The following is a 16,788-nucleotide window of genomic DNA, read 5'->3' on the forward strand; positions in this document are numbered from 1 at the left end:
TGAGACCATTTCGCGGAGTAATTCATGGAGTCGAAACATCGTGTCAACAAAGACACGAGCACAGTCTTTGGCTCTGATCGACTCCGGTACTGCAGCAAGATTTACCATTTTGTTGAAACGATCAACAAAGACAAGAATACAATAATTCTTGTGATCGTCGTCGTGAAATCCGAAGACGAAGTCCATGGTACCGACTGCCCACAGCCTGCCGGAACTGTCAGAGGTTGTAAAGGAGCACGGGATGAAGTACTAGACTTCACCTGTGGGTAAACTTCGCAAACACGTATGTACTTGCGGACGAACTCATACTTGCGTGGCCAGTAGAAGTCGCGAAATATTGTGAGATAAGTCTTTTCACGTTCACGATGGTGACCTTTTGGTGCATCGTGGCGCTCGCGCATGATACGTGAACCCAATTACTGTGGGTGGAGATGACGACACGAGGTGTCTCGCCAGCAATGGCTGTATAGTACAGTGACTTATTGCGTGGTATCGATCTGTTAAGGATCGATACAATTTCGACTTTTTTTTGAAGGATTGATTGGATGGATTTATTAGGAAATTCATCAACCCTCTAAGAGCCTAATCTACTTGATAGACTCTTCTAACGTCGTCGAGTAATGTTGACGACGGAACACTTATTGTTGCAACAGTGGCCTTTGATGGTTACTATTGATTGTTGCAACAGTGGGCTTGTGCTCACTGTTTATTCGCGAAGCCGGCTCAAAATCGGGCCGGCGCAAAAGGGCATCAGCGACGACTTAAAGTCGTCTCGGTTTATACCCCGCTGAGGAATTATACTCGAAGAAAGACAATCATCTCGCCATTCTTTGCAAGAGTGTGGACTGTTGCAGCCGTGCGTATAGACGCATGATCTGTATCTACAATGAACGGTCTATCTCCTTAAAAATAAACCCAAAGATTAGCCAGTGCATTTTTGAAGGCAAGAAGTTCCTGCCAAGCACTGGATAGTTGCGTTCAGCTGGACGAAGCTGGCGCGATTGATAACAGACGACTCGCTCTGCGCCGTCTGTGTCATTAAGCGCTAACGCACAGCCGATTGCAAAATCGCTGGCGTCACAGACCACATGGAATGGTCTGTTGGCAATTGCCAAAATTGACGATTGCATCAAGCTTTGCTTGATACCCTCAAAGGAACGCTGACAATTAGCGTTCAATGACCACTTAACATTTTCTTCAACAAAGAAGAAAGATGTACTATAATCTCGGCATAATTGCGAAAGTACTTATGTAAGTACGCCATTAAGCCGAGGAACTTTCGAAGTCCCTTACATCGACAGGCACAGACCAAAAATCGGTGATCGCCTTGATCCATTCCAGATCTGGGCGAACACCGTGTCAACCCACGATGCACCCAAGAAGTGGTAATTCGCTTGCAGCGAATATTTACATACAACTTGTGCTTACGCATAAGTGAAAGAACATTTTAGACGTGGGTACGATGTACTTCAGCGTCCGAATTTCCATTACTGGCTCTGCTATGATCGAAGACGTCATCAAAAGAACTCGGTGCTAGATTTCGCACCGATCTTAACAGATTGGTTACACATCTGTAAAACGTCGCAGGAGCATTGCTCAGTCCCTGTGGCATGACAAGCCACTCCCATAGCATAGGTGCTTGCTGCTGTGAACGGAATATCTTGTTCACGCATAAGGATCTGATAGAACCATTCATCATATCCACTGACGAAAAGATAGCACTCTTTGACATACCATCAGTGATAATGTCTTTTCGTGGTATCGGTGTTTGAGCCGGTAGCGTTCAGTTTATTGAATGCATGCACAATTCGCCATCCTCCTGTTGCATTACGCACGCAGAAGGTCTGAGAGCTATGTGGGCAGGTTTTTTCCTCACATGGCTCGCTGCGAAGCGATCGACAAATAATGATTTTGTCGATCGCTAATACTTGTTTACGATGCAATGACCATTGCTTCATGACACAGTATTTCGAACCTGGGACTAGGTCAATTTCGTGTCGAGTGCCTTTGTCCTTAGGCGAATCGCACGGTACTCATTCAGGAAAGACATCCTTAAATTCTATTGAATCTTTATATGAGGGTTTGTCTTTAAAGACTCCCAGGCTTGGGATGAAAGACATCCTTAAATTCCATTGAATCTTTATATAGAGACTTGTCTTTAAAGACTCCCAGATTGTGACGTAAATGTTCGATCCGAGTCTTCTCATCGAGGACACTTTCGTTCATCGATGAGCTAGTGAGATTTTGTTCATTCTCAGGAAATACTTCTGTCGACCAAATATCGGCCACGTAGTTGTCATCTGTGACAAGTACGCAAATCTGCTTGACTTTGCAATCACGCGGATCACGCAATAATCGTTTCGGTTCTAGCGTTGGGAATTGAGTAATCTTCGAAGTTAAATTCGGAGGCGCTATTAGATCAAGTGTATATGCTTTTACACTTGATTAATTGCTTACTTATACATTTATCGTCTCAGTTTCTTTCTTAAAACTTTTTCACAAAGGAACCTGGAGACCTTTGACCACAGGTTTCCGAAGATTTGTTCCTACAGAGATTATTCGAGAATTATCCTCCCCAACTGCCTCTAGCTGTGGTTGCGTTATCACAGCGAGATCCTCTATAATCGACTCTCCAGTCGATCAAGGACTTTTGCACTGTCTCTTATAGACGGGCTTTTCAAAATTTCTTGAATGTTGCTCTACAAGCAAGTATCCTTGTTACTTACCACTCAACCTATTCGAGTGGTCAAACTTCGGCGCTGTCTGTGCTTGTCCACAGCCGTCGGGATCTAACTCCACAATGTGTTGGGTATTCACACTGAGGTCTTGTGCAGCCATGCTAACGACCGAACCACAAGTGAGGCCATCGCACTCACTCGTACGACATCCACACGCTTGTTGACGCTCCAAGACGTTCATCAGTTGGCCATGTGATGAACAAGAGACAGACATCGTCACGACTTGATGCTACTAATTTATACATGGCTCGTACTTCTGAGCCATGGTATCCTATGGATGACATTAAAATTTGTCATCCAAACTTAGTAGGATGAAATCATCATCGTACTGCTTACCTTTTAACGTGTATTAGATACCAACTACACGTTTCTTAACTGTTACAGATGCGCCTGTTGATAGACGCACTGTCATCCTCGTTAGAGGGATATCGCGCTCAACAAATTTGAGTTTACGATCTACTAGCGATTCACGTTTATTAGAATTGTTCGACGCCTCATAATCGACTAGGGACATAAGTGGCACTTTATTTGACCGTTTAATGCAGGGTGATGAGGTCAACCTCATCCCCTGGGGCACTTACACACAGTGTTGTGTATGAGGAGCAACTTTTGTCAAAAGGCCTGCACATTCTTTTGACGTTGCTGGATCAGTTGGGTGCTCCGCACCTACTAAACCCGACCGTTTCTTGACAATCCGCCTCGATGTTGCGATTTTGCAGCAGCGTTGAATCCGCGACCTTCGCTGTTCCAAGCGAGAGATCGGTATTTTCCATAGTGCTTTTAGGCACTGGCCGAAAGGCACTACACTCATAGACGTAGTGGCTCATTTCTGACAACGATTACATTTTTGTAACCGTTTTTAACTTGAAGAGCGAGGTTCTTGCTCTCTACATACGAGAGATCTGTGGGTTCTGGACCTTCGTTCTCTTGTCGTCTCGGTGGACGATATGCACTCAAGTAGATGGAAGCCTGTTCAGGCTAAAGTCCTCCTGTTCCGCTATAGAGATCGCTTGGTCAAGCGACTCTAATAGCCGGAAAAAGTGTGTCTTAACAGGTCCGTCTCCAAGACCTTTATTAAACAGTGTTACCTGTGTTTGTTCATCTACTGGATGACTAACGATACAAATGACCAGTTATCATGTATGCTGGGCATATGCATAAATTTCACGCTTGCCCTGCTTCAAATCCAGGAGCTCAGGCCGATTTCTGATCTCGGCGCGTGGTGGCTCAATTTTTTGTCTGAGCTTGGTCCTAAAAAGCCCATACGACTCAAAGACTAATGGGTCGTAAAGCTTGTGCTGCAAGGCGCAAGATTTCGCACATCCGGCTAAGTAGGACATACCAAATTTCACTTTCGTCGCATCATCACTGATACGGCGAGCATCTATGGCGTCGTCTTACTTGACCAGCCATCTTAAACGGGAGTTGCCTTCGACCGCCTTAAAGTTAGAGATTTCGAACTTTAAGCTTTCGAGTCGACGTGGAAGCGTCGGCCCAATAGCCGCATTTACATGCTGCTGTCTCAACAGTTCCAATTGTTGTGTACATGTTCTTTCAACACCTCCATTCGCTAAGACCTTGCTGGTGAAGCAAGTTACTTTCTTTTGAGTCCCGTCGAGTTCGTGTTGTATGAATTCGGCTATGGCCGCATGCTGTTCGTCTCTTCCCAGCGTGTACAGCATGGCGCCAACGGCTGGCCCGCCTACTACCGATCTCTTCCGATCGATCGCTCTCCATTCAAGGTCACTCAAATGAACATATATATTACGCATTGCATCATGGCATTCTTGATAGGCTGGAAAGTTCTCTCCTTCTTCATCCAACATGTCCATGTTAGCTGGAACGTGCGTAGGTCGTTGAACGGACTACGAAGTGCTACCAGGAGTAACGGGTCACCTTTCAATTATATTGAGAAGTACTATTTAATCTTACACCGATTACAGTGTAGGCGTGGTACCTAGGTGTGGTGCCTCGAAAGTACACTCACACAAGGGTATAGAGGAAAATTTCTATGAAGCTAAGAGGACTTAGCTTTATGGATCTAGACTAAGGCTTTAGAATAGAGAAAGTAAAGTTGTTTTAATATATTAAGCTCCTATGTAACGATCTTCTACCTACTACTGACTTTATTATATTTATAACAAACCATGAATGGCGCTTCCTTGCGCACCGCACAATCGAGTCTAATTATGATTGGCGGGGTTAATTTAAGGTTAAGTCATTCAATTGATAGAACTTATGTATTTAAGTCCTAGTAACAAAGATAATTCCTTTTCACTTCTTTTTTTATTACCTCACATAGGAAATAATACTTATGTAACGAAACATCCGGTTACATTAATGCCACAATGTCCACAGTATTCCTTGTCCATTTAAGTGTGCTTGTTGAGCACCTTCATACAGTACGTTAATATCAAACTTGACAAAGGATCTTGCGACCTACAACATTTCATTAAGCTCCCCCCACCAGTATGACATATTGAAAGAGCCATTCAAAGCTGCACAAGAGTTTGCATTTTTGAAGGCTATGCATTGGCTATCAAAAGCTCGACAAAAATTTACGATATTACACAAAATGCGACTTAGGAGGGACATATGATACAAATAAGAATTTACTTATACAGAGGGCACTTAAGGCACAAACTTTGACATTGGTTTTCCAATATATTAACATGGTTTAAAACGAGGATTGCTCATGAAGAACGGTCAACATAACCGTAAACATTAAAAAACGTTGCTGACATCGAATAGCACAGAGGCTTGCTATATAAGGCAAATTACCATCCAAATGACCCTCAAATCTGAAGCTAGACCTAGCGAGGCAAGAAAAGCTCTTAATATGCAAGATTCATCAAATGGAGCTAGCATGAAGAAAATCTACAATGAAAGGTTGTGTCCTGGATTAGCCGCACCATGTTGTGTACTCAAGAATGATTAGTTGAGATTTTACACTAATACTTTTATTTTCCAGGGCAAAATGTGAAATCAGTAGTTTAATGGCAGAATACTAATTGCAGCACTACTTGAAAAGCTTAAAGATCTGTACTGGATATTCAAAGCCACATAAAATTGGACCAATGAAAATGCCTCCAGCTAGTTCTTCCAATAAATGCGTAGAAATTGCAGCTGAATGTAATCCTGGCATAATTAAGATGTTTGCGGGTCCGCTTAGTCGGCAAAATGGATAAATTTTTTGCAGGTCAGTATTAAGCGCTACATCAGCAGTCATTTCCCCATCGTATTCAAAGTCAAGCTGCATCTGATCAAGTATAGAAATAGAATACCATTTCATCTCTTCAACCCGATGCAGTAATGCCAACAATCTGACTCACCTATTTTTCTGCCAATCCAAAGTCAATCAAATTGACACGCGCTTTCCTTCGCTTTTGTTTTTGGCTGTACATACATGACAAGCAAGCAATGAATGCCCTGAGTCCATGATGTTGATTTAACTTACCTTAATTAAAAATTTTCTTCGTCTATCACATTCCTGCCATAAAGCCAAACGATAATCAAGAGGACTACCCATGGGCATATAATAAAATCAAAAGTCTTTACGATAGACTCAAGAAGGCTACACATGGACACTAAACCAGATCAACAGTCTATAAAATGGAGTTCTCCAACGGTCATTATCACAAAAACACGAGCTTGCATTAGTAAGAGCTATCAAGGAAGTATTTCCAACTTCCTAAACAGCTTTACTAATGCAAGCTCGCAATTTATTATAATGCTAATTTGTAGTTGGCATATTGAAAAAATGTGCTGGCAACTGCAATTATTTTATGAGTGAATTGTCACAAAGAATTATTTCTAATTAAGAATAGACAGATGTTATCCGTAAGAATTGCCACTATAGCTGCAGAACAGCAGCACTCCTGAAATTCTCACCAGCTCTTAAGACAATGAAAATAAAATATGGATCAAAGCCATATGTACTGTTACACCGGGAAGATACATGGCTCGTGCACAATAGACTCTTTGCGACAGCATGAACAAAGTTTTACCCTCAATTTAGAACTATCAACACATCCTGAGTTGAAGTTGCATATGTCACAATCTTAAGGTGGTTATAGGCAACAACAGTAAATTTACGCGATGTTAGTTCCAAATTAACTAGTTGCCTACCACAGCAAAAGGGGTTGGCTTTGGACAGCCGTTGCAGCAACCGAAACTCGAATTTTCATAATTTGAATGCGAGGATATACGATGGTGTGGTGGTTAGGGTGTCTCTCTTTGCTTTGCGAAACTATAAATATCAAATTAACGAGGGCTTGGCTGGCAACATGGTAGAAACTTGTACACATTCTTTCAAAGCAATTCATGGTCTAACTTGCCCTCACTTTGCAGAACAATCGACAATGACCAAATCTAATACCAGCAGACATCCACCATAAATGGCACCTTTCTTCAGAAATTACGAACCATGGCAGAGGATTCTGAAGAAGATTCGGAGAATGGTATTGAGCAATTTTGAGAAATTATGCAACAACTGGTGAAAACTTCCCAAAGCATCAACACCGGTCAACAAAAAGAATGAAAGCCCGACTTGTGGAGACGGCAACCCAGAGATCAAGATCAATAAACTTTCCTACTGTTTCTATTCGTGCGGCGAGTAAGAACAACATAATCAAAGCTGTAGGCGGGCACGTCGTAATGCGGCCACGCTCTTCTTAGACACACACCCTACCACAGCGAGAAAGCGATTTAACCAGCTTCTCTTGCGTGCAGTGAGGTAGTTGTGGTGTATGCGTCAGCGACCTCACCCAACGCACTAAGTACGTTTGTTAAGTGTCGTCACGGGAGCGGTTATCCGGGTCCTCACGCGCACTTACCAAGTAGAAAGTAGTTTTCAAATTGATTTATATTTAATCGTATTAAATATTAATACCTATTTTTACCAATCAAAATGTCATCTCTATAGATAAGACTTAATTTGTATTGCGAGCGTATCTTTCTAGATACCTCGCGTAACGGATGACGCTAGGCGTCAACCCCTCTTAATGTGAATGCACGTATGTGCATCACATACACAAGGGTTGGTCAAAAATGTGAACCACACCCGAGTGCTGGGTCTAATTCCTAGAATTTAGTCATTTACCATCCCCTTCAGTACACTAAGTGTACTTAACGGGGACTGTGTAACATAAGGGCAACTTAAGCCCGTTACCCCCCCCCCCTTCAAGAACGAATTTACACTTTAAAATTGGTCAAAGAGGAGCAGAAACTGCGAGCAGCTTTACGCGCCGCTAGTTCACTCAATCACTCAAGTGACCTGTGTTTCGATACACGGCGCCGAAGATGCCACCGTACAGGAGCCACGTTGGTAGGTCGTCAGCAAACGCACACTCAATCTCGCACTAAGCACATGCGCCGCGTTAACACGCCGACAGCGTCTCCTTAGTCGAAACGCTGACAGTTACTGCGGCTGTCGCGATAACGTGGCTAAAGGGTCCATCCCACATTAACAGTGAGGGTGTTGATCCGTCGCTCATTGTCGACTACAATGAGTCGACACCGTTGCCGTCACCTCATAGTAATGATGCGTGCAACGAGCTCATGAGGAAGGATGATGGCGCATTATTGCCCATCTAAACTTCTCTTATGGCTCACAACGGAAGACAGCAACGTATACGAATGCTGTCTCGTCGTCTGCGCCGGATAGCGCAGCGACAGGTAATGAGAGCGCTGCCCATAAAAGCGCAGCCGCTTCTTCGTTGAGTACAACCACAACGCCTTATGCTCAGTCCATAATCCATAATGGTTCTGACATAGAGGATTCGGAGCCTAAAGCTCTGCTGACGACACGTGAACGTGCTCAGTTGGTGTCACAAGCTGCAGTCATTTAGAACGTGGATATGTGACGGGTGGCATTCCAAAGATGCCCCCTCCATCTAAATGGCATCATTTAACCAGGCCAAGGCCGTCGCTCCTAAAGCACGCTCTTGTAGGCGCTCGTCTTTAAATCATGGAAGGCTCAGGGAAAATCGCTTGAGCGTATTTTCCCGATCCCGGTCGTGTTGCGTTTAAATGAAACGCCCCCGGCAATACCGGACGGAATTCCTGCGCCGCATTCATCCGCATTCCGATCCGATGAAACAGCGGTCGAAGCGAACAAATTTCGCCCGCTTGCGTGTGAAAGAAACCATGGCCCCTTTTCTTCTAACAACGCTTCTTCTGCTAGTCCATTTGAGACTAGCAAAGAGGCCTCAGCCGGTGCCCCTTTACATAGGCAGCCACCAAGCCGGGCACAGCTATTCGTAGAGTATCGATCGGTTCCCAAGAGTCAAAACTCTACGGGTAACCTTCCCATTGGACGAGGATATGATACCCTAGGCTCACGTAGCGGCACGCAACCTTCCTACACGTAAGTGTTCTTCCACCCGCATCCATCAGTGCAGGCGGCGCCCGATAGGGTGGCGATCTCGCCCAACTACTCGTGGCTGCCTTACCTTCGTCCGTTCAGTCACAGGCGATAAGCGCTGCTAAACGACGTATTGCGGATCTCGAGGGTCAAGTCTCGCGACTGACCTCGGATCTCGTTGATGTCCGAGCGAAGGCTCGTCAGGGTTATGAACGCCTGAAGACTCGCTTGGACCTATTTGAACGGATAATGCTGAGGGATCCGCGTTACTCGCGTGATGTCCCTCGCTCTCCAAGTCCTGTTTGTGGTGGAAGGCATCAAATCGATAGCTTTTCGCCTTCACCGTCCTCCTGTTAATTTACGTTAACGCTATGAGCTTGAAGATGGGCTTACGGTCGAGATTGCAAACCGGAAAGTAGGTTATATTTTGAGTTTATCTCAATCTTACCGTTAATTTTATCCTACCGTTAGCTTTATCCTACCGTTAATTTTTTCCTATCGTTCGCTGCGCCCCCAGCTCATACACATGTCGCCAAAAACCAGACGTAAAACGTGGTACCCGTTCTTACACTATGGACTCAGGCATCCAGCACTCGGGTGTGGTTTACATTTGTGACCAACCCTTGTGTTTGTGATGCACATGGGTGCATTCACATTACAAGGGGATGACGCCTAGCGTCATCCGTCACGCGAGGTATCTAGAAAGACACGCTCGCAATACATATTAAGTCTTATCTACAGAGATGACATTTTGATTGGTAAAAATAGGTATTTATAGTTAATAAGATTGAATATAAATCAGTCTGACAACTACTTCCTACTTAGTAAGTGCGCACGAGGACCCGGATTACCGCTCCCGTGACGACACTTAACTAAAGTACTTAGTTTGTTGGGTGAAGTCGCAAACGCGCCCACCACAACTACCTCACTGCACGCAAGAGAAGCAGGTTAAACCGCTTCCTCGCTGTGCTTGGGTGTGTGTCTAAGTAGAGCGTGGCCGCATTACGACGTGCCCGCTTACACTTGGTAGCACTTGAAATCGTTTCCACGACCCATATCTCATCGTGTGTACGAGAGGATGAGTCTTAATATCGATTGGGCTCATTCCCCCCACCTCTCCGAACATCACCGGGAGGTGGAAGGCTTATGGCGCAGAGACTTGGTGAACAAGACCTGGCCGGGCTCCTGGGTAGTCCTCTTGAGCAACATGTTGCTCAGTTGGAGCCGTTTGAGGCATTCGTGCTCGGACAGCGGAGGGCCGCGTCCATGGCACAGGGTCATGCTGCTGCGGAGTCCGTCACTCAGACTCAGGATGAGCTGAGGCATGAGCAGGCTCGGAGCGAGGCTCTCCATAGGACTGTTGAGATGCTCTCAACAGGACTGTTGAGATGTTCTCTGTCTTGCCGCATCAGCCGAGGCCCATTCGGATGGGCCCGCCCAAGTTTGATGGAACTGCAGCGCACACGATTGTCCATTGGGTTTTAGCCGTGCAGCAAGGCTGTGTGGCGCAGCTCATCGCAGATGAATCGGCGTAGACTGCATGTATATATTATCACAGTGAGGTAATTTTTTCAAACCCCAACCAAATTGGCCAACGCATCGGCACACTTTAAATAATAAAGGGGAATTAGTCCGGTATACTTGAAGAATACGTCCTGCAAAATTCTGGGGAATGAATCTGTAGGAGCCTTTGGGGGCTAGGCTTATCCTGTTGACAAACTTTGCAAGCGTGTATGTACTTGCTTACGAAATTTCACTGGCGAAGCCAGTAGAAACTGCGGCTTACCGTGAGATAAGTTTTCTCCCGACCACGATGCCCATATATCGGTGCATCGTGCAGTATCGCAAATCGTTATGGGAGGGGATGACGGTGCTATCGCGGATAATGCCCAGCTTCTCGCAAAACCTTACAAACGGGAGAGCGCGTAAGCTGGCTTGGATACCTTGCTATTTATAAAGGGAACAACATTAACAATTTCGCCGCTGTGGAAGTAGATGAGATTCTTCGCACCTTTTTCACACGAAAGTTTGCCTATAGCTATAACGGCTGAGGTCTCGCTACAGGGTATCGGTGTATAACCGTAGCCGGCACGTTGTTTTACCTTGGTTGAACGAGAGTACTCTAGAACTCGAAGAGTCCTCGAGTACTCTCGTTCAACCAAGGTAAAACAACGTGCCGGCTACGATGTAAACGTACGCTACATGACACCTTGTGTAGAAAATGAAGCCGAGATACTGTGCATCCTTGCGCTGTTCAATACTAACTCCATTATAATTTGATTTATACTAAAGGATCCAAGACCGTAGACCGCGAATTACTAGTAAGAGCCACGAAGATTTCGGGTTCACACAGCACTTGCACAAAGGAAGCGTGCAATACGCGAAGACTGTTAATCAATCATATAAGGGGGTTCTCACACAACCGCCCCACAATTCTGCTATTTTTGAGTGTGCTGAGGTTACGAAAAAATCACACAAATCTGCACAATTTTTAAATCAGCCATAGCTGATATTGTAAAACTCTGGCTACTAAATTAGCTTTCTTTCCCGATCAAATCAGCAACATTTGTATTACTTATGAAGATTTTTGCCTTTGCTTTCCATTGGTTTACTCACCACCAGTGTGACCCCCTTTCTCTTAGCCTGTAGCGGAGCTACCTCGCTCCTTAAGTTAAAGGAAGACTCATAGACTCAAAGAGTCTCTTGGTGGTGGAGGGATTAAGTGTGATGAGCATAAGGTCTGCACTGGAGATTGTTTTTTAGATGATTCTTTTTATTTCAGATGCTAAATCCTCACTATATATTTACATTATTAAGATGAAATCCATGCTCTGATAACTTTTGCACGGAAAATGATAACCTTCGCTAACGTATAGAATTTGACGTCCACCGTGGTCGTACGACAGCATATGAATGACGCTACTACAAAATAATCCGATAATAATAACGTTTGATAACCTATAAAAAGTGTTTTTGGGCTATAAGTTGTCAGAGGGAGGACTGTTTAAACGGGTCCTTTGGTTCCGCTAAAAGAGAACCATCTCGCAATTCTTTTTGAGAGGTGTGGCTAAAAGACCAGTAAACTATTGTTTACAAGCTAAATTTTCAAATATTAAGTACGATTTTGCGAATTAAGTGATGTTGTCGTCCAAGGAAGTGCCGTCGTCCAAGGAAGTGCCGTCGACCAAGCTGCGGGAGCCGTACGAGGGCTTCGAGTACGAGGACCTGCGTCTCGAACTATCCGTCCGCAATATTCGTCTTCCGCGTTCAGTTCAGCGGCTGAGTAACCGTGCAGGATTCATACAGATGTTACGCGACTGGGACCAGAAGCATACCTCGGAGACATCCGGGCCTATCCATAGGCGGACGTCACCCCGGCGGACTCAGGTGAGAATGAATGCAACACGTAGTATACGCGCGCGTCGTGGATGTCGCTTTCGCTTGATCAATGTGCTTTTGAGCCCGGAGTTTAGTAAACGCTGGCCAGAGATGGGCTTGCGCGGTCCGAGACTGAAGGTAAATCGGCTCTGGCAAGACGTATACGCTGCTTTTAAGACAAAAAACGCGGCACTTAGCACTCTTCAATTTCAAGACGCACTCTTTATTGGCGTCACGCCAAACGTGATCCTTCCACACTCGGCGGAGCATTTAATGCACATGTGGGCCGAGATCGTCTCCATGTACCGCAACGCTGTGGTGCAGGCAAAGGAGGCTACAGCCCATGACGACAACGCGCATTCTTTCTTTTATTTCTGCGCTGGCAGACTCGACCTTTTGTATCTGCACATGGCGATGTTGCTTGAACAAAAGCTCTATACGATTGTCATGTCAGACAAATTCCTGGCCACTGACGCTATGATAGATAGCAAGATTACGGTGTTTAAGTCTGCTCATGATCTTGCAAAGAATGCTACAATTGCGATCAGAAAGCCTTCAGTGGAAGCGCAGAAGACCAAGGCAGCAAATCCAATTCCTGCTATAAAAAACGAATCTTTAGCTTTATCTGAAATATCAGTAATTGAGCCTGTCATTGAAAGCAAAACGAAGGCGCACAAGACTTTTGAAGAAAGTGTAAAAATTGCTACTGCGTCAAGCAGTAAACTTCCAGTAGAAGCAGAGAAAATTAAAACAGCAGACATAGTGGTTGCAACAGCACAACCTTTTGGTTCCTGTAGACCTACAGCCAGTGAGACTCTCAACAGCTGGAAGACCAAGAAGTTAACGACTGTGACTGCACGAAAGACTACTGCTGCTAGCTGTAGAATTCTTCAAGCACCATACAAGACTGACGATGAAAATTTGGTTGTCGCGAACAAAGAAGCTGCTGCTCCATTTATTTCGTCTGGGAAACTTATTCAAAACCCCGAGATGACAGACCCCGTTGACATCGCGTCAGCAAGGGAAGCTGCAGCCAAAATGAGTGTATTGAGTGCTACAGTAAAGCAGCTAAAGCCAGCAGCTTCGCTGATAAAAGCCGCAGCTAAGAAGAAACCCAAAAAATCAATTAGTAAGGGCAAAAATCCTGCTACTGAAGCCGCGCGGAATGAAGTAAAGCAAAAGACCACAGCTCTGAAGCAGAAACAGAAAATAAAGTCGGCAAAGTCAAAAGCAGCCTTTGCAAAATCATCAGTTGGCAGTAAATCGACAAAAGCAAGGAAACAGGAGAAGCGGCCGCGTGATGAAGATAGTACCGCGATTGTTCAGGTTTCAGCTGTGCAGGACATTGTTCCTCATTCTACCAAGCGAGTTCACACGACGTCAACAGCTCTAGCAACACGTCCAATGGATTTAGTGCTTCCTCCTGATGAGTGGGATATTCTGGAAAGCAGGCTTCGAAAAGTGAATGAAAACATCGAACGGTGCCATCGTGGGCTTTCAAACGTCGTTGTAAATGTCAGTAGTAATCACAAGCAATCTTTGGAAGCGGATTTGCGCTTTTACTCGGCAATTAAGCAGCGGTTGCAGGAGCAGCTACTAGTTGTGATGCAAAGTGGGTATTAATGTAGGTAACTTATTTGAAGAGGACAAATCCAGAACGTGTGGCTTCATCAAGCCTTGACTGTATTATCAAAGTTGCTGAATGATCTGGAAAGTTTTAAGTGTACTTATCGTTTAGCCACTGATGAATTTAAATGGCGATGTATGGCGATGTCTAGTACACCTCTAAAAAGCCGCATGAATTAAATCTTCGCATCAATCTATGTCGACTATGTCTGTCTAGCTTCGAGGGAAAGTAAAGCAAAATAAAGGACCGATATAAGTATACACCACTTTTGGTATAGCCACACCTATTCTCTAATATAATTTAGTCTCCCGTGACGACACTTAACCAAAGTACGTAGTGCGTTGGGTGAGGTCGCTAACGCGCCCACCACAACTACCTCACTGCACGCAAGAGAAGCTTGTCAAACCGCTTCCTCGCGGTGCTAGGGTATGTGTCTTAGTAGAGCGTGGCCGCATTACGACGTGCCCACCTAGACTTGGTAGCACTATAAATCCTTTCCACGACCCGCATCTCTGCGTGTGTACGAGAGGATGAGCCTCAATATTGATTAGGCTCATTTCCCCCACCTCTCCGAAACATTATCGGGAAGTGGCAGGGCTTATGGCGCAGGAACTTGGTGAACAAGCCCTGGCCAGGCTCCTGGGTAGTCCACCTGAGCAACATGTTGCTCAGTTGGAGCAGTTAGAGGCATTCGTGCTCGGACAGCGGAGAACCGCTTCCGAGGCACAGAGCCATGCTGGGGTGGAGTCCGTCACTCAGACACAGGATGAGCTGAGGCGTGAGCAGGCTCGGAGCGAGGCTTTCAACAGGACTGTTGAGATGCTCTCTGCCCGGCTGCATCAGCCGAGGCCCATTCTGATGGACCCGCCCAAGTTCGATGGAACTGCGGCGCACACGATTGTCCACTAGCTTTTAGCCGTGGAGCAATGCGGTGTCGCGCAGCTCATCGAGGACGACAGCCGGATGGTGTCGTACGCCATGTCGCATCTACGCAGTAAGGCCTCAGAGTGGGCTTACTCGGCGCTTATGGCGGACAGAAAGGCGTTCCCTACATGGGCGATCTTTAAGGAAATGATTCGCGCCATGTACCAGCCGCCGAACAAAGGAGTGTTGCTTCAGGCGCGCTTCTTTGGAGCGCGACAGGCGAGCGATCTCTGCAAGAGTATTTGCAGGAGATGCGCTCGCTGTCGGCGTTCATGACCGTAGGTCCGATTCCGGAGCACAGTAAGGTGCCCACGTTTATGAACGGACTACGGCATGGCCCATCGCGACAGGCCTTTTTCAGAAAGGTGCCGTCGACAATGGCAGATGCAATCCAAATTGCCTTGGTTGAGGAGCAACCCTACAACAGTACCTCGGCGACAGCTTGGTATAAGCCGTCGGCCGCATGTGACCTCTCGGCCCGGCCGAGAGGTCAGATGCCACTCCCATGGAGCAGGGCAATGCAGACGTTGTCTGATTTAAATGCGGCAAGCGCGGCCATATGATGGCTCGCTGCTATGCCAGGGTCCCTGCTGGGGCGAAGACGCACAGCAAGACGACTCTTTTCCCAAAGAACAATGACAAGAACCAGCGTGCGAGACGCATGAGTTCTGCATCGAGCACTGAGGGGTCGGCAAATGCAGGAGCGCAGTGGGGGCGGGATGCCCTACCGACGCGGACTCTGAAACTACTCCTTAGTTTTAAGTTGTGGAACAAATGGGTAGCATAGTCCCTGAGGTCTCGAATTTTTGGACCTCAACCCTGCTGGTCTATAGCGGCAAAGTAGGAGGCTATGACCACGTGAAGACCCACCTAACGGATTCGGGTGCATCACAAAATTTTGTGAAACTCGCGGCTCTAAGAAAGAGACCGGCGATGTTTGAGTCGCTTTGCCAGGATGGCAAGCGAGAAGAGGCGACCGTTCGTTTAGCGAATGGCGCGCTCATTAAGTGTGAGGGAGTTCAGGTAGAACTCGCCATCAGCTTTAGTGACTTCTCCGATAAAGAGAAGTTCACAGTGCTAGGTATGGAGAGTCCGTATGACCTAATCCTAGGCATGCCATGGTTGGCAAAGCACCAACCATGGATAGACTGGCGTACACGCACAGTTGCGAACTCTACGCAGGACACCGGAAAGGATGTGCTCTTGCGAGAGGCATATGCAACTGATGTCGTGTCGAACACAGTTGAGGGTGCGTTGACGGGATGTCAAACGTCACCAATTCCTACCCAGCTCGTGGAGACTGAGGTAGTGAATAGGACGATGACAAGTAGTCATGCGTCCGAATGTTCTGCACAGAGCCGAGAGCCTGTGGCAGTAGACGGCGGGCTGACAGGAAGTCATACGTCGCATGAACCGGCACAGTGCTTAGAGCCTGGTGCGGTTGGAAGGGGTGCGTTAGCCAGGAGTGCAACGACACCCGCTTCCCAAAAGGTCGTGGTGAGTCAAAGAACGAGTACCCGACAGATTAGGACGATCAAAGGCACGTCTAAACGAGTGACCTTGGAACAGTCTCTAATGAAGAGGACGGGCCTTCGAACGAGGTGTTCGAGGCCGTCAAAGACGAAATTGCGGAGGCATCCTCAGTTGAGGTGCTCCGGCAAGTCTTTAAATCTGCCGAGGAGATAGTAAATCTCCCGGAGATGTCGTGGGATCTGTTCCTTGCCGAATTAAAGGAAGGAAAGATCCACGAAATAGTC

At 46.1% G+C, this 16,788-nt stretch overlaps 1 protein-coding gene across 1 annotated transcript; it reads left to right on the plus strand.

Annotated features, from left to right (window-relative positions):
- Positions 1 to 12,240: 12,240 nt before the first annotated feature.
- On the plus strand, positions 12,241 to 14,103 carry CCR75_003525 (uncharacterized protein; the record flags this gene model as incomplete). The annotated part of the gene is made up of 1 exon (XM_067961619.1): positions 12,241 to 14,103. One exon carries the CDS (start codon positions 12,241 to 12,243, stop codon positions 14,101 to 14,103), a length of 1,863 nt encoding a protein of 620 aa, XP_067821105.1.
- Positions 14,104 to 16,788: the final 2,685 nt, after the last annotated feature.

The sequence above is a fragment of the Bremia lactucae genome, linkage group LG5 (genome assembly GCF_004359215.1).
Source record: "Bremia lactucae strain SF5 linkage group LG5, whole genome shotgun sequence".
Taxonomy (NCBI): Eukaryota; Oomycota; class Peronosporomycetes; order Peronosporales; family Peronosporaceae; genus Bremia; species Bremia lactucae.